At 54.1% G+C, this 26,959-nt stretch overlaps 1 protein-coding gene across 1 annotated transcript in view; it reads left to right on the top strand.

Annotated features, from left to right (window-relative positions):
* The first annotated feature begins 314 nt into the window (after positions 1-314).
* RHBDL3 (rhomboid like 3) overlaps positions 315-26,959 on the top strand; it is a 45,208-nt gene continuing 18,563 nt past the window's right edge. Inside the window, exons 1-5 of the mRNA XM_036837118.1 lie at positions 315-635; positions 17,090-17,248; positions 21,094-21,318; positions 24,569-24,717; positions 26,828-26,940. Coding sequence (XP_036693013.1) covers positions 525-635; positions 17,090-17,248; positions 21,094-21,318; positions 24,569-24,717; positions 26,828-26,940 — 757 coding nt within the window. The 5' untranslated portion in view covers positions 315-524. The remainder of the gene's footprint in view (positions 636-17,089; positions 17,249-21,093; positions 21,319-24,568; positions 24,718-26,827; positions 26,941-26,959) is intronic.

Genomic DNA, 26,959 nt, shown 5'->3' with positions numbered 1-26,959 from the left:
CCCGCCCGGGACCGTGCAGCCACTTCCCCGCCAAGCCCGCCGCAGCCCTCCTCCTCCCTGGGCCGCGGCGCTCTGACCGATTCGGCCCGGGTGGTGACGCCCGGTGGGGGGCGGGGGGGAAGGGGGCGGCGGTCCCGGGAGCAGCCCCGCCCCCGCCTGCGCGCCGCCCCCGAAGAGTCCGCGGGGAGGAGGAGACTCTGGTGCGGAGCGGGGAGCGGGAGGGCAGTGCGGGGAGCAGGGAGGCCGGGGCTGGCCCAAGGGCGCCCTCGCCTCGGAGCCGGGCGTAGGGGCCGGGGCGGAGGCGGAGGCCGGCGGGGCCGCGGGAGCCGAGAAGTTTGCGGCGGAGGGCCGGGCGTCCCGGGGTCGCAAGACGGCGGCGCGGGGGCTGGGACCATGGGGGCGGGCGCGGAGGCGGCGCGGCGCGCACTGAGAGCTCCGAGCGGCGCGGCCGCCGCGGCGCAAAGTTAGCCTGGCGCCCCGGGACGAGCCCCGCAGCCGCGCCCGGCCCCGGACGCCGCCTCGGCATGGGCGAGCACCCCAGCCCGGGCCCCGCAGTGGCCGCCTGCGCCGAGGCGGAGCGCATCGAGGAGCTGGAACCCGAGGTCGAGGAGCGACCGCCGGCGGCGCCGGAGGACGTGAGTGCCCTCTTACCCGCCCGGGCAAACTTTCTGGGGGGCTCCAGGGGGAGAGCTGCCCCCGGCTCGCCCCCCGCGGGGCCACTGGGAGGTTTCAGGGTGACGCGGGAGAGCCCCGGATTGGCCGGGTCCCCACGGGCGAGAGAGGGCGGAGGGACCGGGCTCCCCGAAACGCGCGCGCCACCCCCCGCTTGGGCTCCCCGGGCTTCCCTTCGGAACGCAACGCCCGCCACCGTGCTGGGGACCCGTCGGCCGCCGGAGCCCCCTCCTCGCGGCTGGTGCAGTGCCTGGGACACGGCGTTTTCCCGCAGAGGCGGCCGCGTCACAGCAGTGGCTCCCCTCCCCTCCCACTCGCGACCTGCGGGCTCTCCGAGTCCGGGGAAGGAGTGGGCGCCGCAGAGTCCCCAGAACCCGGCGGCGCAGACCGGTCTGGCGACCCCCTTCTCCGCTCCCGGATTAGCTCCCGCCCGGCACCTGCCCTGCGCGACAATGATTGAAATTCAAGCTGGCCCCTGTCCCTGAGCCCGGCCGGAGGAGAGAGAGGAGTGCTGGGAGCGCTTTTGCTCCCAGAGGGGGGCTTACGAGCCCCAGACCGCGTCGGTGCCAGCGACGGTCCCCTGGGCGAGGATAGGGAGGGGCTGCCCTAGAGGGCTTCCCTGCCATCTGCTGCCTGTGTCTCCCTCCCTCCGGTCCTGGGAGCCGTGGGCAGAGCCGGCACTGGGGAGTCCTGGGAACTGGAGTTTCTTAAGCTTCTCCCTCCTGAGGTTAACCTGCTAACAGAGGTGAAAAATTGGGCACACGTCCTGCCCGTTCCCTCTCAGGGTGGGGACAGGGAAGTGAAGCCAGGTCCTCAACCTACCAGACCTCAGCTGGAAAGTCTGAATTGGGTTATATCCCCTGTAACTCTTGAACTTAAACCCCTCACTTGCTTCTGGCCCCAACACTGTGGCAGACTCTCATGTGCTCATCACTTAGACTCAGTCTGGAAAGAGGACGGGGGTGGGTTTCAGTGCAGGCGGAAACCCCCTCCTCCCAAACTACAGGCAAAATGTTAATACTTAGGCAGGGGTGGATTTTCCTGATAGGGGTCATTGGCCCCCAGCAGGTGGAGACTGCTGCAGCAGGTCTGATGGAATTGCAGGGATTGCACCTGGGCGTGCATTCCCGCGGAGATGAGCTTTAGGCAGTAGAAGTTATTAGAGGCCCTCGGACAGAATTGGACGACTTTATTTTAGGAATTGTTGAGGATCACCCTTGTTCTGCTCATCTCTCCTCCTGCCTGTCCCAGAATGAGGGACGCTGTCTCTCCCCAACCTGAGTTCTCCCACCTTTGTTATGTGTAGACTCGTTTGGGAGGCTTCTCCCAGGTTTTCCTGATCTCTTGTCCATGCGGGTCCCTGAGCCTGGGCAGCAGCTGGGAGGCTACAGAGGCCTTGGTGATAAGTGTGTTTCTCTCTTTCTCTCTTCTTCCTCCTCTCCTGCATGGCCTCCCTCTCTACCAGCACTGGAAAGTCCTGTTTGATCAGGTATGTGAGCAGTTAAATCCGCCCCCCCCCCTTCCTTCCAGCCCTCCCCGCAGTCTCCCTGCTTGCGTGGGCTTCCCCAGCTCTGCACTCCTGAGACGGTGACGTGGGGGCGTGGCTTAACGCAGCTCTGTATATGAACGGCCCTGCTCTCCAGGTTTGGGGGGGCGGCTGGGGGGGGGGCTCCCCTGAGAGATCCCTCCCTCTCTCCCTCCCTCCTCTTCCCAACGCCGCTTCACCAGGACCGGCTTTATACCAGGGAGACACTGGACAATATGTATTGAAAGCCTGGGACGTTCTCTGTATGCCAGGGGATCGCCTTTGGGGCTGGGGAGGAGGGGGAAGGGCTTAGGTTAACATCCCCTTTCCTCTTCCCCCTCCACCATCAGAGAGCCACTGAAGTCAAATCTCTGCCATCCTTGAAGCGCGACTCGATATGAGCACTTCTGAAAGCTGACTCTACTCTAATTTTGCTGCAGGGATGGGGGAGTCATAGCCGGAAACTTGTATGTGATTGTTCGCAATGCCTAGAGCCTAGGCATGGTGGATGGAGTTGGAAGTGCCACGCGTTGGCTTTGGAACCGGGAGACGGACATTTGACCTTCAACAGGGAAATGGTTCTCTTCTTTGCTTGGTACTCCTGTTGCGTGCTGTTGTTATGTGTTTCCTTCTCCTTCCCCGTTTCGCGATGCAGAAGGAGAGGAGGCAAGAGCTGTCCCAGTGTGGGGGAATAGTGAGCATTGTGGTCCTGGGGTGAAAATGACTATACCATGAAGAGTGTGTGACTTTAAGAGACCAGTCTGGTTGGGCCAGAGAGAACGTGCTGGGTTGGAGAGGTAGATAAAGCTGAAAAAGTAGCATGGACCAGACCTCATCCTGTTGGAGGCAGGGGAAGCCTTTGAAAGCTTTTTTGACAAGTTTGTTACCAGATCCAGGCAGTGGTTTGGGAAGATCCTGTGTGAGAGTGAGATAGAGGTGAGATGGGTTGCAGGGATGAGAGAAACTGGCCAGGAGCCTGCTGCCATGAATGGAGACAAGCACCTTGACTTGGAAGATGACAGTGGGAGTGGAAAGGAAGTGGGGCATGGTGATGGGAGAATTGGAAGATCTTATTAGACCCGAATAGATGAGGTGAACCACATGTATACATTTGAGGTTCTGCACCTAGGAGGAGAAGGAAAAGTCAGGCTGGGGGCAGGGGGGTTTGTAAAATAGACAACTTTGGTTTCAGACCAGTTCAGTTTGAGGAGTCAGCTAAATGCAGATGGCCAAGTGGGACTGACAACACGGAATTCAGCTTGAAAGGCATGGTGGGCCTGGGGTGGGGATTGGGGGCTGTCATCCACCTTAACACAAGGCCTGGCTGTGGCTTGGGGAGCATCCTGCCTCTCCTGTCCCTCTGGGGTCTATAGACCATCTCTCCCTCCGGCTCTTAAGAGTACAGCAGCTTCTGGCCTGACGCCCTGAGGCAGGAGGGAGCCGCCTGCTGCCATGGATGCCACGACCAGCAAGCTGCCAGCCCTTCACACCTCCTGCCAGATTTAGAGTCGAAACCTAGAACAAAGTGTATCATTCTTTTTTTCCCTCTGTCTGTGTCTTTCTCATTTGATTAATTTCCTTTGCCAATCCCTGCGTGTGTGTTTACATTGTAAAACGAACTATTTGGGGGAATGGAAGAAAACTTTTAGGAGGAAGAATCTGGAGCTTGAGGGAGCAGAGAGAATGTACAGCACCTAATATCAGCGCGTGGTCTATGAAATCCCATTTTTCCCACTGTAGGGCGATCCTGGGTGTCACCAAGAGCCTCCACCTGCTTCTGGGAAGGCCCACCCAGAAACCATTCTGGACAGACGAAATTAACTCTCGGAAAGAAACTTCCCAAACTTAACTCTGGACAGTTTTTTTCTCATGATAAGTTCTGCCTTAGGTCCACTCCCCAGCCCTCACGCGGCTTTAGAAGCCTGTTTCTGTTGTTTTCCTTCCTATGGGTGCTTTGTGTTTGAGAAGAACTGCTCCTGAGCGGGGGCCTGACCTCTGGCAGATATCCAGTCCCTCTGCGTCTGTTCCCCCTCCTTTGTGCAGCCCCCCTGGACCATTCCCTTGATAGGGCTGAATGCAAAGCCGGTGTGAAGCTTCATAAATGGATGTACAACTTCAGAAGGACGCCGGGTTATTTGGAAAGCTGAAGGGTCTTATCCTTTCTGACTCTTCCTCTGGGCCTACTTAAAGGAAGGATTTGGTGATGGTGAACTTGGTGCACTCAGGAAGGAATGTTTGGCTGGTGGTTGCAGGCAGCCTTCCCACAATTTCTTGCAGAAATAGCCCTGATGGGTCAAACTCTGCTGAATGGGGTAGGATTCACATGACATCCGTCAGAATCCCTGTAAGCTAATGTGACCCTGGAATTCACCTTCCCGAGGTCACTGGATTGGGAGGCTGGCCCCAGTCAGTCCTCCTTCCCATCCTGGGTCAAGGGGATGCCAGCGGTCACCTGGTTTCAAACCAGGATCAGCTGGGACCTTTTTCCAGGTGTTAGGAATGGAATTAGACCAGTGCCTCTGTGCTATCTGGTTCTTCAGCATGTAGAGTAGCTTTGACCCAACATGACCCTAATTGGATCCAAGGGCTCGAAGCCATGACCTTGGCCTTTTGGTCCTATGTGGTCACCCTCAACTCAATGGCCAGAATGCCTTTTGGGGAGTTGGAGGTGCAGAAAACAGGTGACCCCAGTCCCTTGGAAGTTTACCTGGCCACCACCCACCCCCGGCATCCTGGACATTTGTCTGGTCTGCTCAAGCAGGGGTGTAACACGCCACCCAACCTCACCCCCTCCCCAGTGTTTCCTCACAGGTCCCAGAAATTACAACAGACAGGAAACCTGAAGATCACGTTGACCCCCAGATGTTCCAGGTGTTTGTTTCCTGTTTGAACTTCTCCTTAAGGAAATTGTCTTTTCATATCCTTGGGTGGTTTTCCTAAATACTAGATTTTAAAGTTACCATAAATATTAACCCGTCGTTATAGTGTAATATCATGGTAAAAATGTCTTATTTTTCTACAGTTGAATCTGTTGGGCCTTTCCTTCATGATTCCTTATGTTGCTTTGGAGCTGAGACACTTTTCTTACCTCTTCAGATCGCATAAATATGTGCTTCTGGTTCCTACTGTTTTTTCTCTGATTTAAAAAAAAAATTGTCTAACCCTTTACTCCATCCAGATCCTATTCCTATCCAGTTACACCAGCATCACTTATTAAGAAAGGCTTCATTTATTTATTTACTTACTTAGTTAAGTTTTTTTTTTTTTCTTTTTGGCTGCTCCACGAGGCATGCAGGATCTTAGCTCCCGACCAGGGATTGAACGCATGCCCCCTGCAGTGAGGGCACAGCGTTTTAACCACTGGACAGCCAGGGAAGTCCCAAGAAAGCCTTCCTTTATATACTGAGAAACTGTATCATTTGGTAAATTTTTATAGTGGTTAGGTTTATTTATTTATTATTTTTTTAAATTAATTAATTTATTTATGGCTGTGTTGGGTCTTTGTTTCTGTGCGAGGGCTTTCTCTAGTTGTGGCAAGCGGGGGCCACTCTTCATCGCGGTGCGCGGGCCTCTCACTATCGCGGCCTCTCCCGTTGCGGAGCACAGGCTCCAGACGCGCAGGCTTAGTAGTTGTGGCTCACGGGCCCAGTTGCTCCGCGGCATGTGAGAGCTTCCCAGACCAGGGCTCGAACCCGTGTCCCCTGCATTAGCAGGCAGATTCTCAACCACTGCGCCACCAGGGAAGCCCGGTTAGATTTATTTTTGATTTCTGATCTACTCCCCTGATGTTTACAGTTGTGCCCAGGTAATGTACCCTTTAGTTATTGCTCCCATAGGTTTCCTACAAGCTCCTCTTTTTCAGATTATGCTCTGATAGTCTCACTCCCAGTCCCTTCCTGAACTCCAGGGAGGTGCCCTCAAGGACCCAAGGTCAAATAGCAGGTCCATGGCAGATATGGGACTGGAGCCCGTTAACCCATAAAAGGCTTCCAGGGTTGGAAAACCATTTCCAGGTTCACCCTTACAAATGCCTTCAAGATCTCCAAATGTTTAATGAGCAAAAGGGTTTGGAGCAGAGTTCTGTTAAGTCAACAGAGCACAATTGCTTTCCAAGCTCAAACAAGCAAGAGGGAAAAGGGAGAATTGAAAGGAACTTGATCCTGTCTCCCTTTTTCCCTTCCCACTAGGAGCATGCATTTTCCAGACTCCGAGAAGGGACCCTAACTTTGCTAATCTCCCAGAAGGGAAGCAGACAAGTCTTGACTATCCCTCCAAAATTATAAACATGCTACGAACACAACACGGAGCTGCTTGCGTGGGCTGCTGGGGAGAACCCTGAATGTGGGGTCAGAGAGTCCTGGGTTCAGGCCTTACTGACTTTGTGATTGGGGTCAAGCGACATTAGCTCTCCAAGCCCCAATTTCTTCATCTCTAAAATGGGGAGGATCATCTTTAACTCCAGGGGTGACTATGGGAGTTTAATGGAAGTGGAAACTCTCTTAGTGATGTCTGATACCCAGTGGACTTTTTTTTTTTTGGCCACGCCGAGTGCCATGTGGGACCTTAGTTCCCCGACCAGGGATCGAACCTGTGCCTCCTACAGTGCAAGCGCAGAGTCTTAACCCCCAGTGGACGTTTGACAACTGTCTTTTGACCAGGAACCAGAATTTGCTGGAAGAAGCACAGGGCCGCTTTTGAGATCCAGGCCCCTATAGGGAAAGCCGCTGCCTCTAAACCAGCTCCTTCCCAATCCCGGCTCCTGGAGAGAGAGCCACTTCTGCGCCCGGAGGATTTTTCTGCTTGCTTTCCCCAAGTGTCTCCCCTGTCCAGCCCCCTTGCCTCCAGCCTGAGGGTCTTCCCTTAGCCTGACCCTGAAGCCTGCCTCATTTACAGCCCTGCAGGCTGGCTTAAGAGGGTTCTGGGAGCTGAAAAGAGGTTCAGATGAGACTGCTGCATGGATTAGTGAGGAGCCGCACAGAAAGCACCTGCCCCAGAGTCAGGGGCATTGGCGGCGCCCCCAGGACACAGGATTGACCAGCAGAGAGGGATTCCCTTACTCAGGCTCTGCATCTCCAACCCCTTATCAGGTGGCGTCCAGGCCCCTAGAGTCTGTGGACTTCCCTCCACCGCAAAGCCAGCTTCCCTACCCTGCTCCTGCCCCAGTGATCCCAGCGGTCATGCTGAATTAACCCTTTTATCCCTGACCACTCCCAGAAATGCATTGGATAGCGGTTGAGCAGCGGGGGGCCGAGGGAGCCGAGGTTGTTTGCTGCCTGGCTGCCTGCCTGCCACGGAACAGGCACGCACATGCCGGAGCGAACGAGTCCAGCTACATCCCTGCACACGTTGTCTTGGGTTCTAATGTCTTCTCCAGGGGCAGGCCCTGACTGTGCGGCCACCTGGCCCGTGCCAGCCCTTCTGGGGCTGCCGCCACCTCAAGGACCGTGGATTATTAGAAGGTTGGTGGAAGCATCTTGTCCAATCTGCTCATTTTGCAGATGAGGGAACAGAGGTCCGAGACCTTCTGAGGTCACTTGGTGCAGTAATGTCAGAGCTGGAACTAGAGCCCGGCTCTACTTTCTTTCTCTCTCTGACCGATGTTCCTGCCACCGGGCCTTGCAGGCTTCCGTCTGCTTCCTTGGCACCCTGAGTAACTCAGGCGGGGCGAGGACACGGAGTCTGCCTCGGGTCCCAGTTCTTCTCCTCCTTGCTGTGTGACCAGGGGCAAGCCGGGTAACCTCTCCAAGCCTTGGTCTTCTCATCAGTAAGCTGCCTGCCCTCAGGGCTGTGCTGAGGCCTGATGAGATGGTGTGTGAATAGCACGTGGTACAGTGTGTGGTGAGCCCCTGGTAAATGTGGTGGTTACCATGTTACTGGAATTTAAAGAAATTGACACTGTTTTCAAAATAACCTCTGGCACGTGATAGTTCTAGGTCTTGAATCAAAGTGTCCAGATCCCCAGTATGGGGTTCCTTCCACCATATCAAGCTGACTTCTTCAGGGCAGGAGCTGGAAAACCACGTTCCCCCTGAACTTTCCAAAGAAAGGAGAGAAGTGTTTGGATAGAGGCTGCCTGGGGGAACGTGGACGCCCAAGCATTTTCCCTCTGCTCACTGGCTGCCTGCATGGCAGAGGGTGAGGGCGAGAACGAGGCATCGGGCACCACGTGGCCAGACCCCAGGGCAGGCCTGCTCTGCCCAGTGTTCAGATTTGGCAATTCCTGGTGGTCGACTGTGACATGGGCCCAGGGCGCTGTTCTCTGTTACGGAAGTGAGCTGATGTGTATCTCGAGTTGTGGACAACTAGGGGTAGCTGCCAGCCTCGTCCCACCAGCTTTTTTAAAGCAAGGTACAGGTTTGAGTCGGAAAGTATTCCTCTGAGGGAGCAAACATCGAGCTTCAGCTGTGTGCACATGCGTCCTTGTCTTGTTTTTATCTCTCAATAGCCCTGCGAAGTGAGTGGTGCTATCTCCTCTGTACAAGGAGGAAACTGAGGCCCAAGGGGGCGGGGATTGCCCAAAGACACAAAGCAAACAAGGACCCTCTGCAGAGGGGTTTGTGTGTGTTTGTACACGAGGCTCCTGGGTATGTTTCCACACAAGGCTTCTAGGTGGCTTCTGAAACAGGCAGCGGGCCGCAGGAGGTGAACCAGTTTGGTGACCCTTTATCCTGCCCACCCTGCTCCTGGTCAGAGGTCTGTGTCCCACTCCCCTCCTTCTCCCTGGATCCCTCTTTTCTGGGGAACCAGAGGGATCCCTTGGTGGCTTCCAGGAGAAGGAGCAGGAGGAAATGGGTTTAGGCTGAAGGGGGTGGGATGGGGCAGATTAAGACCCCTCCCTGCTCGAACCCGCTCCCACCTCTCCCTGCCCGCAGCTCCCCTGGGACTCCTGCCTTTATGGCCCTGACTGGGCTTCAGTCCCCAGGTGGCCTTGACGGTTGGACCTGGGCGAGTCAGCACACGTGTTATGTCTGCTCCTGGCACCCAAGGGGCCTGCCTCTGAGTCACAGCCCCCAGCTGCCCCCTCAGAGTCTGTGTGCCTCCAAGGCCTTCTGTGGTTTGAAGGGGGAGAAGCAGGGTCTTCCAGGAGGCTCTCTCTCAGGGTGGAGATGGGCAGGGCCTGGAGGAAAGAGGCGGCCCCCTCTTGACCCCAGCTTTCTGCGTTCCGGGGAAAGACTGAGAGCTCTTCTTCTCCTCACGGCCCAGGTGTTGAGAGAGAGAGAGGGCTGGGTAGTTTTCTGGAAATTTGCCAATTGTCCAGCGGCTCAGCCTGGATTCAGGCCAGGATGTCCTCCGCTTCTCTACTGAGGGAAGGGTGTTCTAGCTTCCTAATCAGCCTGCCAACCTCAGATCCTGGGGTTCAGCTCTTTGACTTATGGGGGGGATGTTCAGGAGCCTGACTTGGAGCTTCTGGGAGAAGCCCCTTGAGAGGGATGAGCTCCCTCCCCCGGACCCCTGGGGTGGCAGCTGGAAGAACAGAAATAATGTAACTGGGAATCCTTGAATTGCTGAAGCTTCCCCAGCTGTCAGATGCCTGGCCAAATCCCAGGGGAGCACCAGAGCCCCTCATGCCTCTATGTGGGGAGACTGGAGAGCAGGAGGGGTCAGAACCTGGCTTTTAGGAACTGGTCTCTCTCCTTCCCAGGGAGGCTTGAGGTCTTTATAAATCCACTCCTGGCTTCAGCTGAAAGCAGGCCCGATGGTACCCTGTTCTACTCACTGAAGTGCCTCTGGACAAGTCGTTCGTCTCTGTGTGCCTCAGTTTCCATATCTGTTAAATGGGACTAATCACACTTATACTCTAGGGTTGATGTGAGAATAAGAGCAATCAAATATTTGTGCCAATGAGTATTTCAGGTCTGGGGGAAAAGTCAGGGGATGGTGTGAGGTGGTTTTCTGTATGGGGCGAATTAGCATCTTCATTTGCAAGGCAGAAGTGCTAGAGAAAGCTGCTACTCCCCTAACCTCGCCTCCTGACCTCAGCAGCTGCAGGCCTGGGCCTGATTTATGGGGCTGTAAACATCCCTGAATGGGCCTGAGTTCCCTGGTGGGCTCCGGCTGTTGGATGGGGACAGCTCTCCTGAGCTGGAAACCCCTGGGCAGCCTCGTTAATTCTGCTCTGCTCGGAAGCCGGGTGATGATGCGGGGAGCCAGCAGATGAGCCATGGTAACCCCCTAAGTGGGGAGGGGCAGTTGCCTGCAACCTCCTCTGCCCCAGCACGCACACCATGTGGTCCTTTCCCAGGGCTTATTCTGTCTCAGTGGACAGAGAGGGGACAGTGGGGCCTGAGATGGGAGGCTTCCTTAGACCCCAGGTCCCGACGTTCCAGGCGTGAGAGGTCTGCACCAGGATGACTCCCCAGGTGCCACCTTTGGGCTCCCACACCCCTCACTGAGGACATGGACCTCTCGAGATGAAGGAGAGGGAGAGGTCCCCCTGGGAGAGAGAAGGGATCAGACATGTAATTGTCCTGGAAATGAGTTGGTGCAGATCACACATAACATAAGAGCTATAAAATAGACGTGTTCCTTTCTTCTTTCTCTTCTGCTTTGCTGCTGCTGGGTGGATTCTGAAGCCTTGGCCGGGCTCTTGGGCCTGCGGCAGGGGGGTGGGGAGAAGTGGCGCTGCTGTCCTGGGTGCTGAGCAGGCAGATCCCAGACCCTGCGGGCTTGGTTCCCTGGAAGCTCAGCTCAGCCCATTAGGCCAGTCACTTCCTCCTCGGCCACTCCCGGGGCCTGGCACCCTCCTCAACCCTCTGGCTGGGGCCTGGATCCGGCAGACTTCTAACTTGGCTGGGAGGACTCCAAATAAAGTGTCAGCTGCCTCGAGGGCCTGTGACACTCATGAGATGGAGGCGAAAGGCTGGTTCGGAAACACTGACAAAGGGGCCTGGTTTCACAAAAGGGAAAAGTAACTCTACTATGGATTCATGCATTTTCCCCAGATTGTGTCCCATGGAGTGTTACTGTGAAAAAATATTATGATCAAAGACCCAGTAAGTTTGGGAAATGCTGGGCTGAAAAAAATCAGACAGGATTCTCCACTGTAAGATCTTGAAGGGCCTTTAATATGGTTTTATACATCACGCCCTTCCAAAAGGGTTTCCCAAACTTCTGGAACCACGGCACCCTTATTTCATGCACCGTCTTGGGCCTGGTGTTCCACAAAACACACAGTGGGAAACCCTGTGCCAGTTATATTTCATATGACAGAACAGGACAAAGAAAAACAAGAGCAATGCTGGACCGGCTAACCACTATGGAGGAACCCTGAACTATTTCCATCTTGACCACTAACTTGCTCTGTGACCTTGAACTAGTTTCTTTTGCTCTCTGCACCTGTTTCCCCGTCCATAAAGCGAGTGTGATGCCAGACACGTAGTCGATCCTTAGCAAGTATTTGTTAAATGAACGAATGGGAGGACTGAACTGGGGTCTCTCGAACCCTTTTCAGCCACAGCATCCTAATGATGGGAGAGTGCAAGCTCTGGGCCCGGCCACTTGGATGTGAGTCTACCTGCATCAATTACCAGCTCTTCAAACTTGGGCAACTCTGCTCTTGGTGCCTCATTTTTCTCCCATGTAAAATAGCACCTACCTCGTAGGGTTGTTGTGAGGTTTAAATGGGGGGACCACATAATTTATTATCCAAATTGGGACGATTTTGAGGGTGAAAGGGGCACTGTTAATAATCATGCTCAGGGACTTCCCTGGCGGTCCAGTGGTTAGGACTCTGTGCTTCCACTGCAGGGGGCATGGGTTTGATCCCCGGTCAGGGAACTAAGATCCCTCAAGCTGCGCAGGCGCAGCCAAAAAAAAAAAAAAAAAAAGTCATGCTCAGACAATAGGTGTAAGAAGCCAGGGCTGTCCCAGACAAACCAGGACAGAGGGGGGTGACCTGAGGTTTCAATGAGGTAGTGCCTGGTACCTGGCGGGTATTCTGCATACACAGCCAGTATCGTGTTGCTGTTCAACCTGGTAATATGCAGAAGGCCAAGGCAGAAAACAACTCAGAATGGGGCCGCTCGGCAACCCCCTCCCCGCCTCGCTGGGCTTCGCTAGTCCCCCAGCCCCTAGAACTCTGCAGAGCAGTTTGAAAACCACTGAGGTTCCTTCCAGCTCTCCTGGATCATGACTTATAATTTCCTGACCTGCTGTCCTTCTTTCCAGTGTCACCAGCTCCTTCCTACAGCACAGACCTCCCCCCCTCCCCCCCCCAATGTGAGCTGCCTCATCCTGATTCCAAATTTCCCGTCAGCCCTTTGACCGAGCAAGGATGCAGAATTGAAGATCAGCTGCCCCCATGGGCTGTGTGGGTTGTGGATGTCTCTTTCCCTAGCCCCCATTTGCGTATGTTATGCTTAGGTATGCAGGGCTGGGGACGGACCACCTTACATCGCCCCAAGAAGGGAGAGTTCCTACCACATGGTGGATGGGGAAAGTAAGGCAGTGTGGTTAATGGTCTGCCCAAGATGGCACAGGCAGCTGGGGCCGGGGTTCCTTCCAGAACTCTCCCCCAACTCCTTGCCCCAGAGGAGGGGAAGAGCCCTAGGTGGCAACAATACAGAGAGAATCCGGTGGGTCCTTTTTGTATCCAAGGTCATAAGTGAGCCAGGAGGGGGCCCAGGTTGGGAGATGGGATATATATATGGCAGAGCATGCGTGGGGCGCCGGGGGTGGGGAGAACCGGCGACCTAGAGGATTAAGGGGCCAGAGGGCTGGGTGCTGGTGGGATTAAGCACCCCTGGAGTCTCGAAGCTCTTTTCAAGGCCAAGGCAGGTGGGCGGGAGCTGTGGGAGGGTCACTCGTCACTTTGTGTTTTCCTCCTCTTCTGCGCCAGCAGCCTCCACGCAGGCTGAATGTGGACGTGGCTCCCCCTTCACACACACACACACACACACACACACACACACACACACGTGCACGCACGCACGCACGCACCCGGCCCTGCACAGCGCTGGGGAGGCAGCTGCAAGGATGCTCCTGGATCCCCAAGGGGCCCCTGCCTGCGGCTGTTCAGTCCCATTCCTCCCGCTGCCCCGCCACCCCCAGACCAACCCCGGTCAGGTTGTCTCCAACCCACCCAGCCTAGACCTCATCCCAAGAGCACCCCCGTCCGTCCAAAGTGGGTGAATCCGGGTCATGGAGCACCCAGGACGGGGAGCTTCGGGGCCTTCAGTACATTACTGACAAGGAAATCGCATTTGTAGGATTTGTTTCCCCCAAAGCTCCAAACCACGGTGCTTGTGTGATCCTGTCCCCAAAGCTGCCCTTGAGGAGGCCCAAAGGCGGAACGGTGTCCAGGAGGGTCGGCCAAGCCTCCATGGCAGGGCTGCTCCCTCCTCGCTCCGAATGAGGCCAGGGGGGCCGGACACTGAGTGCGGGCGGCCCTGGGCCCCGGAGAGCACAGCCCTGCGTTTCTTCAGCCCACCGCACCCCGAGGGCACGCTCGCCCCTGCTCCATGAATGAGGCCGAGGCAGTTATGGCTCGAGGTGTTTCCCCTCAGTTACACGAACTGGTAAGTGGCTGAGACCAGAGTGGGATTTTGCCCTGCTCCTTGCAGCCTCCTTTAGAAGCTCCGTCAGGGCAGTGGTACCCACCTCTCTCCGCCTCTGCACGAATCCTCTCTGTGTGTTTCTTTTTGTCTCCCCCTCGCTCCCTCTCTCTGCACTACCCTCCCGCCCCGCCCCGTGCCCCCTGCCCCCTGTCAGCCGGGGCTCTTGCCCTCATCTTCCCAGGTGTTTGGGGTGGTGGTTGGAAGGTGTCCCGTGTACATCTGTGGAGCCCAGGCAGCTGGCCCCTCCCTTCCTCTCCCACCCCCCTCCCCCAGTCCCCCTCCTTCATCCCTGAGGCCTCATTATTAGGGTAGCGATGACCTCCCCCCCCATTGTCTGGGCTGTCTGGCCCTGGCATGAAAGGTAGAGTTTTGGCAGAGAAGGGAGGCTCGGCCTGCTTCCAGCTCCTTCTCTGCGGTCTGGAGCCTGTAATGTGCTAGGGGCAGGCCTGGCAGGCCCTGGTGGGGGGCAGGGGGAGGAGCCACAGGGCAGCCCCTGTCACTAGGACGACAGCAGGGAGCCCTGGAGGGGGAGGGAGAGCAGGGGAGCAGGTGGTTCTTTGTCTGGAGCTGGAATGAGGGAGAGGGGCCCTTGCCTGATCCCAGCCCCTCCACCCCACTGCCCCCCCACCCATCCTCGGATGGGCCCCCGGGGCGGGGATTGGCTTCCTCCCCCGGGCTGGGCAGCAGAGGCTCCCTGCCGTGCGCACAGCCCGCTGCCCCCTGCCGTGCTCACCAGGGGAGGGTTAGGGAGGGGATGGGTCTTCCCAGGGCTCGGGGCTGCTTCTCATCCCCCACGTCAGCCCACCCGGTACGGGGGCCACGTGGGCCCAGGCAGGGGCCAGGCTGGTGAGTCCCTGTAGCCAGTGCCAGCCTGTGGGGACGGGAGGGGTCCCAGGCAGAGGAGGAGACCCTCCCTAGCTGCCGTCGCCACTTTGCCACTCCAGGCGTCATTTCCTGTCTGAGCTATAAGGAGATCAGAACTGTTGCTGTTTGAGCTCTTTCCTGCTTTAAAAATCTGTGTAGAGTGGGCCCGTGAGGCTGCTGGAGCCCCCTCCACTCCCGGGCCTGCACTCACCTCTTTGACCCTTGACATTTGGCTTCTGAGCAGCAGAGCAGGCCCTGGAGGCTGACGGTCAGCGGCAGCCAGTGGTTAGAGGCAGTGCCCGCTGCCCGGGTCTGGAATCCTGGCTCTGCCACTTGCAGACATGTCACTTAACCTCTCTGTGCTCGTTTTCCCGTGTCTCTACTTCCTCATCTGTGACATGGAGATAATCATAGGACCCACTCATAAGGTCGCGGTAGGAGGCCAAAGAAATCGTATATTTACATGAAGTGCTTGGTATGTATGTTGTTTGGCCCAATGAAAACACTCAGCAAATATTAGGCGTTTTTACTCGTAAAGATCTTTCTGGAACAGAGGGTAGGTGAGTTTCCTGAAATACTCGATGGTGGGAACCAAAGAGGTGTCATCCCTGAAATCTGGTATTTTGGGTAGAGGATTGGGTACACAGGCAGATTTTATTTATTTATTTATTTATTTATTTATTTATTTATTTATTTATTTTTGGCTGTGTTGGGTCTTCGTTTCTGTGCGAGGGCTTTCTCTAGTTGTGGCGAGCGGGGGCCACTCTTCATCGCGGTGCGCAGGCCTCTCACTGTCGCGACCTCTCTTGTTGCGGAGCACAGGCTCCAGACGCGCAGGCTCAGTAGTTGTGGCTCACGGGCCTAGTTGCTCCGCGGCATGTGGGATCTTCCCAGACCAGGGCTCGAACCTGTGTCCCCTGCATTGGCAGGCAGACTCTCAACCACTGCGCCACCAGGGAAGCCCCCCACAGGCAGATTTTTAAATAAGCCTCATTAGAGATGTCCTCTCTCGTTGAGTTCTGGGGAGAATTGAAGGAGTCATGACTTGTGACCCTTGGCTGTTTCTCCTGGATTGTCTTAGACAGGCTGCACACAGCATCAGCCTTCCAAAAATAGTCTTCACTGGCCTTATCCAGAAGAGAGGGAAAGGTAGGTTCAGTCTTCCGGGCTCCCTTGTCATGCACACGCGGACATCCGCAATGTCTGTCTGCCTTTTAAAATCTCAGCAACCCACAGCAGCACCTCCGTGTGCAGTGAATTCATGTGGGGAGGCGGTTTGTGAACAGGACTTCTCTGGGCAAACTGGGAGCTGGTTAGTGTGTGCTGAGCGGGGGCACTGAGGGGGTTCTGCCAGGAAAGAGAGGCGATGGAAGGGTGGCAGAAAGGTTATGTGCTTCTCCGGGGGAGATGAATAAGCCCCTTTTCTAACTGAACCTGTGAGCCTTTCCTTGGAAAATGGGTACCTGTCTTTTCACCCAAGCATCCACTTGTTCACCCAACAAATCTTCACTGAGTGCCGACTCTGCCGGGCTCTGTGCTATAAGCCCCGGGGATAAGTTGTGCACCAACTTGCAAGGAGTTGAAAATGGAGGCCAGTGCAGGGTGGAGGCCAGAGGGCTGTCTGACATGCAGGGGGAGCAGATCACATGTTGGGGGAAGGCTTCCTGGACGCGGGACATCTGAGCAGTCGGAAGGGTGAGTCGGAGTCTCCCAGGGAGACGAGGGGAGAGAGGGAGTCTTAGGCAGAGGAGCCCAAGTGTGCAAAGCTGCAGAGGGAAAAGGGCAGCGTCAAAAATCCAACCAGGGACTTCCCTGGTGGTCCAGTGGTTAAGACTCTACCCTTCCAATGCAGGGGGAGCGGGTTCGATCCCTGGTCGGGGAACCAAGATCCCACATACTGCGTGGCATGGCCCCAAAATAAAGAAAACAAAAAAAACAACCAAACAGAGCACAGTGTCTTTGGGGAGCCCTGTGTGCAGGTTGTGGGGTGTACGTGGGTGCACGCGTGGAAGAGGGGCTGGCAGGCAGATGCGGAAGTGCTGTCCAGGCTGTGCTCCCCGCTGCCCGGGGCCTCGTGCCTTCCCCGCTCAGTCCCTCTGCCCCAGGCCCCAGATTTCCTCATCTTCCTCTACTCATCGCCTTTTCATTCCCTCTTTCCCCTTGTCCAGGGTCAGGAGTAAGGGCAGAGAGTAATAACCTCTCTCAACCTCCGTTTCCCTTCTCCACGCACCACACGGTTGCGCTGGGCGATCTCAAAGGTCTCCAGGGCCTTCTAGGGTTGTAAGTGGTTGTCCGCCCTATTTGGATGTTTCCCCTGGGGGCCTTGGAAACATCCCAGATGCCGCCTAGGCCTCTGTCAGCAGAGGGCTGGAGACAGGAGCCGTGAGTGGTGACGGTGATGGGGCACCGGGGGCAGTGTGGAGAGGGGGATGGGGCCCTGCTGACCCCGCTGCTGTGTGTGCTTCTCCCTCAGTTTGACCCTGGGAACACGGGCTACATCAGCACATGTAAGTTCCGGAGCCTCCTGGAGAGCCAAAGCTCCAAGCTGGACCCGCACAAGAGGGAGGTGCTCCTGGCTCTCGCCGACAGCCATGCCGATGGGCAGATCTGCTACCAGGATTTTGTCAACCTGGTGAGCGCTCTGGGCCCCTCGCCACTGGGAGAGGCCTGTTTGGGGGTGTGGCTTAGAGGATCCTTTTGGATAATTAATGGGATCTGTTGGTCTGTAGCACTGAAAAAGTCCAGGCTTCAGCAGGTGAAAGGAAATCACCAAGGACCCAATTTCTCTTTATCTCTCAGTTCTGCTTTCTGCAGTGTCAGCACTACTCAAAAAAGCCCCAGGCAATTCCAGACCCTACCATCCTGGCAGCAAAGTGGCTGCAGCTGTTCCAGCCCTCATGCCCTCAGGCCTCACCACGCAGGGGAGGAGAGGGACTTTTCGAATGGTAGCTCCCACCTGAGGCCTGGGATTTCCTTCCTCCAGTTGGCCTAGATTGGGTCAGTGGGTTGTGCTGATTGAATCAAACCAATCAGTGCCCACCCGTGGAGCTGGGAGTGGGGTCATTTCCACAGAAACGAAAGACTGGGAGTGGGAGGTGGGAGGTTATCGTTGGCAGGAGAGGAGTGGATGTTGGGAGGATGAGGGCAGACCTTTCGGGAGCAACGGGGCACATGGGTGAAGGCCGGAGCTCATCAGACCTGCTGGCAGCTGTCCTGGGTTGTTGGAGGGGCTGGAGACGGGAGGCCCGTGAATCCTGCCCGGTGGTCTGGTGTCTTGGAGTCGGGACTTCCTCCTCACTGGAGTTACTGCTGTGCTGTTCTGGGGGCTACTATGGCAGGATTGGAGTGGGGTTCAGTGGGGTTAAGCAGGAAGCATCCCTCTGTGGGGTGGATGGCACATGAGTAGAAGCTGCTTGAACTAGCAGGGTGAACACGAGGCCGGAAGGCTCCACTTGGTTTCCCTATTGGTGAAATGGAAACAGTCGCCTCTCTTCTTGTCACCCATGAAATGACTGGTGTGAAGTCCCCAGGCTCCTGAAATTCAAAATCATCAGTGGTGGAGGAGCCAGGACCTGCCATCGTGCCAGGTTTGCTCTCTGATGTGGATGCATGGGCTTTGGCATTGTTTTAATTGCCTCTTGATTAAGGACCTGCCTTTGCCCAGAGGTTAGCGTGATTGCAGGGAGCAGCTGTAGGGCTTTTAGGGGCGAAGAAACCTGCTGTTCAGAGTGGACCCAGGGAGCAGATCTCCTAGAGGGCGGGGGTGCAGAGCTCAGATAAGCAGGGGAGTTGGGGACAGTTGGGATTCATGGGATGGGCCGTGGAGGTGAGCCCCGTGACTGGGAACCCAGCAGTGCCAGCAAAGACCAGGCCACGGAGTTGAGCCTGCATCGGCTCGTCCACAGCCCCAGCGTGTTTGCTGCATGCCCTGCTCAGCCCAGGGCAGAGTGAGGGCATGGCTGGGCCAGGGAGCTGCTTCTCTCCAGCTGGGGGTTCGTGGAGTCGTCTGTGTGAATTCGCAACAGCAGATTACTTGTTACCATCGAGATTTCTCTATTTGAATTCTGAGCTGGAGCAGCCAGCCATAGCCTGGATTCTTGTGAGCAGGGCTGCCCCGGAGGCCAAGACTAAGAAGGGGTTCACGAGGGGGGAAGCTCTGGGCAGGGCAGAGAGCTCAGGGGCCGGAGTCAGGTGGGCCTGGGTCCTGCTCCAGGCTCTGCCTTTGCCACTCAGTGGCAAAACTGAGCCCCGGTTTTCCCATTTGTAAAATGAAGCCAAAGGAGACCCTCTTCAGTGTTGTGGCAAGGATTAAATGAGAAGAATTGTTTGAAAGTTTTTGTTGCCTCTGATGTTCTTCCACCAGATTAACTCCTCTGCATCCTTTGTGAGCCCTTTCCCACCCCAACCCAGGCAGAATGAACCAACCTTACCCAGAGCCCCCGCAGTGCTTTGCACAGGCCTGTCTTATAGCACAGACCACATTGCATTACAGCTGAGTGGCCAGGGTTGTCATGTATGGGTGTGCAGGTTGTGGACTGCACAAGGATGCCAGGCAGAGAGAAGAATGAGGACTGAAATCCGGCCTGGGCTTTGTTCAGCAAGGCCTGGAATGGGTGCATCCACCTGAAAGGAGAGGCTCCCTTATCTAATGGGCACAAAAGCTCCACATGGGCCAGCATGGGCTCCAGAGTCAGGCAGATCTGGATTTGAATCCTGACTCTGTGATTTACTAACTGTGGGTCCTTGAGAAAATTACATACGCTCTCCAAGCTCTCATCCCCATCTTTATAACGTGGGGATAATACTACGCACCAAGTAACGAAGATGACATCCTCTTTTGCTGCCGTTTATGCGTCTGTCTCTCCTGTATGCTCCGTGAGGCCAGAGACCATGGCTGCTGCTGTGCCCGGCACAGTTCTAGGCACATCGGGGCACAGGTGAATGGTGAGTGTGTATGTGTGTATACACTGCTTCTCCTGTATTTATGCTGAGCTCCTTCCCACCACGGGTCTTGCAGATGTGTTGTTTGTGAGTATATGTGTGGTACACGCACATGTGCATGTACACACCCAAGGATTGGGGGAGAGGATGACTACAAACTAATTTGATGACATGGTCTTATCTTGGGCTTGTAGTGATCATGGAGCCCCAAGTCCCGTCCGCATTTACAGAACCGCCAAGCCACTAAGAACCAGACCCAAGCTTTGCAGGCATGGAGGGGATGGGAATAGGGCATCGTTGGAAGGCGTTCATCCAGGAAGGCCTGCTGGATGGGGGAGGCTTAAGCCAGATTTTTCAGGTGTGTGCAGAACCCAGGAGAAGGGACGGGGCACTGCAGATGGAGGCTTGTTCCATCTGGCCTGGTCTGAACCCAGATCCTCCCCAGCTCCCTGCCGCCTGACAGGGCTTCAAACCCATGTGCCTTGGTTGGGCTGGCTCACCTCCCCAGCCCTGTCTGGACTCCGGCCTTCAGTTTTAACCTGATGTCCCTGCTGGGCCCATAGTCCCAGGAATATGTTGATAATCCCCACCCAGCAACCACAGAGCGGCCCCCGGGTGGCACTGTGAGCGCTGGGGTTGGGAGAGGTGTGTCTTTAGGACATCTCCCCGTAGGAAGGGTCTAGAGTGTGGTTGTGGAGGGTGGGTGGGAGGTAACAGAGGCCTTGGGAGGCTGGAAGTCAGTAGGACCACCTCTGATCTCTGGGGGTCAGGCTGACCGCTGGGTGAGGCAGCCAGGACTCTGCCTGGGGAGGGGCCAGTCCTGGGGCTCCCTGAGCATCACAGTTCCCTTGGAGGCACTCAGGACTGATGACCTTCCACAAGCACAGCTTTGGGTTCTGGTTCCGGGGACCGAGGATGCTGACCCCTGCTTATCCTTCAGTTCTCATTCATGCCACCTCCTTCAGGAAGCCCTCCCTGACTACCTTGGGACTGGGTTGGACTCTTTCCTGTGTGCTCCTGCAGCAGCCTTCACTTTGAACTGTTACTTACTGCTGGTTACTTATCTGTCTTGAGCACCACTGTATCCCCATGTCTGGCAACACCTGATGCTTAGTAGTTGCTCAGGAAATTGTGATGGATGATGGACAGGTGGGTGGAAGGGAGGTATAGTGGATATGAATACAGGCTGTGGAGCCCTACTGGGTTTGAACTTGATGGATTCCTAAAACTCTCTATGCTTTGGTCTCCTGTCTGGTGGAATGGGGATATTTATGGTCTTTATCTAGCAGGTAGACTAGTTGCATCAATGAGCCAAGCTGTGATGTGCTTAGAACAGCCCCTGACTCATAAGAGCTCAGTAAATATTGCTTCTTGTTAACTATTACATTTAACTTCTTGTTAACTATTATTACAGAAGAAAGAGGAAGGTAGAATCAGGCCTGGTTGGTCTAAGGAATGTGCTGGCTGGGAAAACGGGATGGGGCTCCCCTGAGACTCCGGTTCTGACCCCCCTCCCCTGCCCTGTTTCCTGTGTAGATGAGCAACAAGCGGTCCAACAGCTTCCGCCAGGCCATCCTGCAGGGCAACCGCAGGCTCTGCAGCAAGGCCCTGCTGGAGGAGAAGGGGCTGAACTTCTCCCAGCGACTGATCCGCCACGTGGCATACGAGACCCTGCCCCGGGAGATTGACCGGAAGTGGTACTACGACAGCTACACCTGCTGCCCACCGCCCTGGTTCATGATCACAGTAACACTGCTGGAGGCAAGGACGAGGGTGGGGAAGGGGCTGCTGGAGGGTCAAGAGGATATCTGAGATCACGAGGGGAAGGGCAAGTCACTGTAAGTCAGGCCCTGTTACAGGGCACTCAGGTGTTGTTATAACCCCCGCCCGGACCATAGAGAGATTACAAAGATCATTACTTTAAGCAATACGCCCTGCAGCAAAATCCCCATGTGACCACCTCCACCAAAACCAACAGCAGCAAAAACAATGTCAGTAGTTCATTGATTCGGGGGATTTAGCCAGGCTAACTCATTAAGACACCTTCTTTTAGTTCCTCCTGGGGTGAGTAACGTGGACGAGTCATGTGCTCCCCTGGGACACCTGTAAAGTAGGAACAACCAGACCTGCCCTCCTTCTCCCACAGGACTCCCCTATTTAGAGCCAGAGAACGTCAGGTGGTGCTTTGTGAACACAAAAGCATTGCACAAATACATATGGGAGGGAGTGTTTATGAACAGGTAGATGTGGGCTTCACGTATTTTGCAAGAACATTCTCCCCTTAGGAAATCATCCATACCTATTGTTATTCTAAAAGTCTCATGCTTATGCAGCAGAATCCGAAGTACCACCTTCTGAATCAGCGCTCCTGTATGAGGAACTCTGAATGCTTTCGGCTCTTCAGCCCAAGAACCAGCGGGCCCCCCAACCCCAGCTCTTGAACGAACCGATGCTTGGCTTCCCTTGGGCGTTTTATAATCTCCATCGTTTCTCTTCCAGAACCAGGGGCCTACTTACCGCCCCTGCATATGTTCTTGTAAAATTCCTGCCGAATCAAACTGCAGGATCATTATGCTTCATGGCGTCCCTCTTCTTTTTTTCTAAATCATAATATCTGGACCGCAGGCTAGAGCTCCTCTGTTGTCCTGGCTTCATCCAAGTACATGTGGAAGTTGTGATTTTTCTGAGATATTCTTGGACTTGTTCTCCAAGCACTTACTGTGTTGGTCTATTTATTAACTTCCATTTGAGGGCCAATAATAACAAGCTGTCTTGGAAGCTGTATTTGCTCCCAGGCCACCTGTACCCATGGTGTTAGGTGGACAGAACGGCTCCCAGAGAGCCCCGGGAATCCAGCTGCTGGGAGGCCTGAGCCATTCCCAGGCTCAGCCCAGGAGGGCTTAGCCACACGCTAATTACAGCTGCCTTCCCTCAGTGCACGCCTGCTCCTCACGTACTTTATCATTTTTAAACCTCACGATCACCGTGGAAGTGTAAGAATTAGTATCCCCGTTTCCAAATGGGGAAACTGAGGACCAGTAAATTAAAATAATTTGCCCAAGGTCATCCAGAGGAGCCAGATCTTGTGTCCAGATTGGTTTCAGATTTTCAGAAACCTCAGCTGTATAATCTCGAGCCACGAATCTAGAAGAAACTGGTAAATGATGAAATAACTGTTTCAGAGTCCTTATACTAAAGCCCAAGGTTTTTGTTTTACATACAGTTCTAGTAAGCTGGTTTTCTGAGTCCGTAACAGAGTGAACATGGTGGGAAGCTACTAGAAGGGGCCCCCTACCAACCAACAATAGGAAGAAAGAACCTTGTTGTAGTACCTGGTCAACAGCGTGCTGACACCCAGGCATTGTGGACACCCAGGCATTGTGGGAGAGGACAAAAGAAAATGTAAAAGCAAACCTGAGTCGTAAAGAAACACAAGAATTTGGGACCCTTTAGTATAGGAGCAAAACCCCTATCAATTACTGGAGAAGGCATCACTCCTATAGCCCAGATCAATACCTGAGACATCCTTAAAATTAAGAACCTAGGGCCTGGAATTATGCATTCTAGAAAGAGTTCCAGGGGACTTCCCTGGTGGCGCGCTCCCAGTGAAGGGGGTCTGGGTTTTATCCCTGGTCAGGGAACTAGATCCCACATACATGCTGCAACTAAGAGTTCACATGCCACAGCTAAGGAGCTGGCGAGCTGCAACTAAGGAGCTGACCTGCCTCTAAGACCCAGCGCAACCAAATAAATAAATAATATTTAAAGAAAGAAAAAGAGTTCCAGGAAAAAATAGTTCAAATAAATACTCTTTTAGGGCTTAAACAAGTACACATCAGTCATCTTTAAAATTAACTTATGTGGGACTTACCCGGTGGTCCAGTGGTTAAGACTCCACGCTTCCACTGCAGGGGGCACAGGTTCAATCCCTGGTCGGGGAAGTTCCGCATGACACACAGTGCAGCCAAAAAAAAAAAAGAAAAAAGAACAATTATGTTAGGTGTTGGTGAGAATTCAAAGAAATTGAAACCCTTGTGTACTGTTGGTGGGAATGTAAAATGGTACAGCCACTGTGGGAAACAGTATGGCAGTTCCTCAAAAAAATTAAACAGAATTACATGGTCCAGCAGTTCCACTTCTGGGTGTATACCCAAAAGAATTGAAAACAGGGATTCAAAGAGATATTTGTACACCCATGTTCATAGCAGCATTGTTCACAATAGCTAAAAGGTGGAAGCAACCCAAGTGTCCATTGACAGATGAATGGATAAACAAAATGTGGTAGATACATACAGAGGATTATTAGGAAGGAAATTCTGACATGTGTTACAGCATGGCTATACCTTGATGACATTATGCTGAGTGAAATAATCCAATCACAAAAGACAAATACTGTATGATTCTACTTATATGCAGTCCCTGGAGTAGTCAAATTCATAGAAACAGAAAGCAGAATGGTGATTGCCGGGGGCTGGGAGGCAGGGAATGGGAATTAATGTTTAATGGGTATAGAGTTTCTTTCAGTTTTACGAGATGAAAAGAATCCTGTAAATGGATGTTGGTGATGGTTGCACATTATGAATGTATTTAATACCACTGAACCATACACTTAAAATGGATAAGATGGTAAATTTTACCTTATGTGTATTTTACCACAGTTGTTTTTTTTTTTTTAATCAACTTATGTGGAATTGCCACAGCCCCCAAGTGGGTATGTGAGTTATTATCAGAATTAAAGTTTAAAATCCTACAAACCCTTCCTGCTTAACACCAAGGAAATGTGGGCAGAGACCATGAGACCATTTTGTGAACATTTAACACAAAATAATCGAACAGAAGTGGGGTAAGAGATGGTGCAGAGCTAGCTTGGCTCTGGTCGCAGGGATGTCCCTCCTTCTCTGAGAAGGAAAGATGACAACTTCCAAAGGGATTCCAAATGTCAGCACAAGAGGGGTTCCTGGGCAGTTTCACACCTAGCAACAGGCTCTCTTCATTCTGTGCTCTCATCCAGGTTGCCTTTTTCCTCTATAATGGGGTGTCGCTGGACCAATTTGTGCTGCAGGTAACCCATCCACGATACCTGAAGAACTCATTGGTTTACCATCCACAGCTCCGAGCACAGGCTTGGCGTTACCTGACGTACATCTTCATGCATGCGGGGTGAGTACACTCTATCAAGAGTCCCTGTGGGAAAATAACTGGTCCAGAGAGCCTGGATTGAAATATATTTTTTATTTTTATCTACCTGGACACAGGATTTGAGGATGCTTCTTGAAACTTATCTAATGCCAAACTGTATGAGTAAATTATTAAGAGTGTATGGGAGGGGCTTCCCTGGTGGCACAGCGGTTGGGAGTCCGCCTGCCGATGCAGGGGACACAGGTTTGAGCCCTAGTCCGGGAAGATCCCACATGCCGCGGAGCAACTAAGCCCTTGCGCCACAACTACTGAGGCTGCGCTCTAGAGCCTGCGAGCCACAACTCCTGAGCCCGTGTGCCACAGCTACTGAATCCCACCTGCCTAGAGCCCGTGCTCCGCAACAAGAGAAGCCACTGCAATGAGAAGCCCGCACACCGCAATGAAGAGTAGCCCCCGCTCGCTGCAACTAGAGAAAGCCTGTGTGCAACAACGGAGACCCAAGGCAGCCAAAACTAAATAAATAAAATAAATAAATTTATTTTAAAAAAAAGTATATGGGAAAGGGAAAATAGAGGAAAATGCTAAAAAGCCAGCAGAGAGCTTTTTAGCATATACACAGCATGTGATGCTATGTACTTGCTGTAAGTGGGTTATAAATTTATTCTGAACTTCCTAGCGGCCAAAGCAAAGAGGGAAATGTGGTCAGCCATCAGGTTCATTGTCCATAAACCATGTGTGTGCGTGCCCCATAAGTGAAATAAAGGACACATTTATTGAAAGGAGGTCTCGCAATATGGCGGCATGAGTCTTCTTGAGGAACTCTGGCAATACTTAAAGTTTCTGTTTGTAGAGCCGTGTGGCCTCTTTTGGGGCCTGGAGTGCAATCAGTTCTCACTGGTACCTCCTACCCCATGATAAGGACCAGGCGACCACCCAGGTCCAAGTCCCTTGAAGAGCGCAGTCTTGGCTGGAGAATGTTTGTACATAGTAGAAGCATGGAGTTGGGAAATCAGAGTCCCCAGACACCAGACCTCTGCGGTGTCTTCTACAGACTCTTCTAGAGAAGTAAGGGAAAAGCCTGGAAAAGCCCTGTGGGTGCCTGTCCCCGGGGTTGCCAATGGGAAGAGGATTATCCCAGCCCCCATGGCTCTTTCCTTGGCAGAAGGACCCACGGTGGCCAAGAGGAAGCTCCACTGTGAGCCTCCCTTCCTGCTGAGCCTGTAAAGGGGGCACAAGAGCCACCCCCTAACTGGCTGCGCGTGCTGGGAAGGGTGCTTTGGCGTGAGGAGACTTCTGGATGGTTGTTGATGGATGTCTCCACTCTGAGCCTGCGGGGATGGATGCCTTGCCTGCTGTGTCCCAGCTTCAACTTCACAGGCTGAGGAGCAGGGTCGGGGAGGCACTTCATGCTTCAGTCTCCTCATGAGCCAAGATGTGGACACAACAGGAACTGGAGGATAGCTTTGATACACTAAGCTCTAACAGATATCTTTCATGCTTGCACTTGTTTGGAAAACATCTTTCTCTTTAAATATCAGTAGGTCTTACAAATACAGTAGCGAGCCAGAGCGACTGAGTAGCCTGGATAATGGACCGGGTCCCGCACATCAGAGACCAGGGCCGTGGTCCCAGCCTGACCACTAACCAGCTGTGTGACTTTAAGTCAGTCAGCGCCCCTCTCTGAGCCTCAGCTTCTCTTGTGTCAACTGATGGAGTTGCTGGATCTTGACCGTTGTTAGCCCCTCATTGGCAAGTGCAGACACTGCCAGTCACCACCCAGCCCTGTACCTGTGTTCCTGTCCCAGCTGGCAGCGAGGGTGGAAGGAACACTCCAAAATGGTCTATCTGCATTGTAATTCCTTCCCCTCCACCCCCCCCAGACTGTGAGCTCCTCAAAGGCAGCTATAGGGTCTTTTTTTTTTTTTTTAATTTAATTTTGGCCACGCAGCGCGGCTTGTGGGATCACAGTTCCCCAACCAGGGATTGAACCCGGGCTACAGCAATGAAAGCACTGAATCCTAACCACTAGACCACCAGGGAACTCCCAGCTATAGGGTCTTGTTCACTACTGGATCCCCGGCATCTTGGCATGCTGAATGAATGGATGAATGAATGTGATCTCTCTGTACAGGATAGAACACCTGGGACTCAACGTGGTGCTGCAGCTCCTGGTGGGGGTACCCCTGGAGATGGTGCACGGAGCAACCCGCATTGCGCTTGTCTATGTGGCTGGTGTCGTGGCAGGTAGGCAGGTGGGCCCCGT

The sequence above is a fragment of the Balaenoptera musculus genome, chromosome 20 (genome assembly GCF_009873245.2).
Source record: "Balaenoptera musculus isolate JJ_BM4_2016_0621 chromosome 20, mBalMus1.pri.v3, whole genome shotgun sequence".
NCBI lineage: Eukaryota > Metazoa > Chordata > Mammalia > Artiodactyla > Balaenopteridae > Balaenoptera > Balaenoptera musculus.
This window is presented reverse-complemented; position numbering and strand designations above follow the sequence as displayed.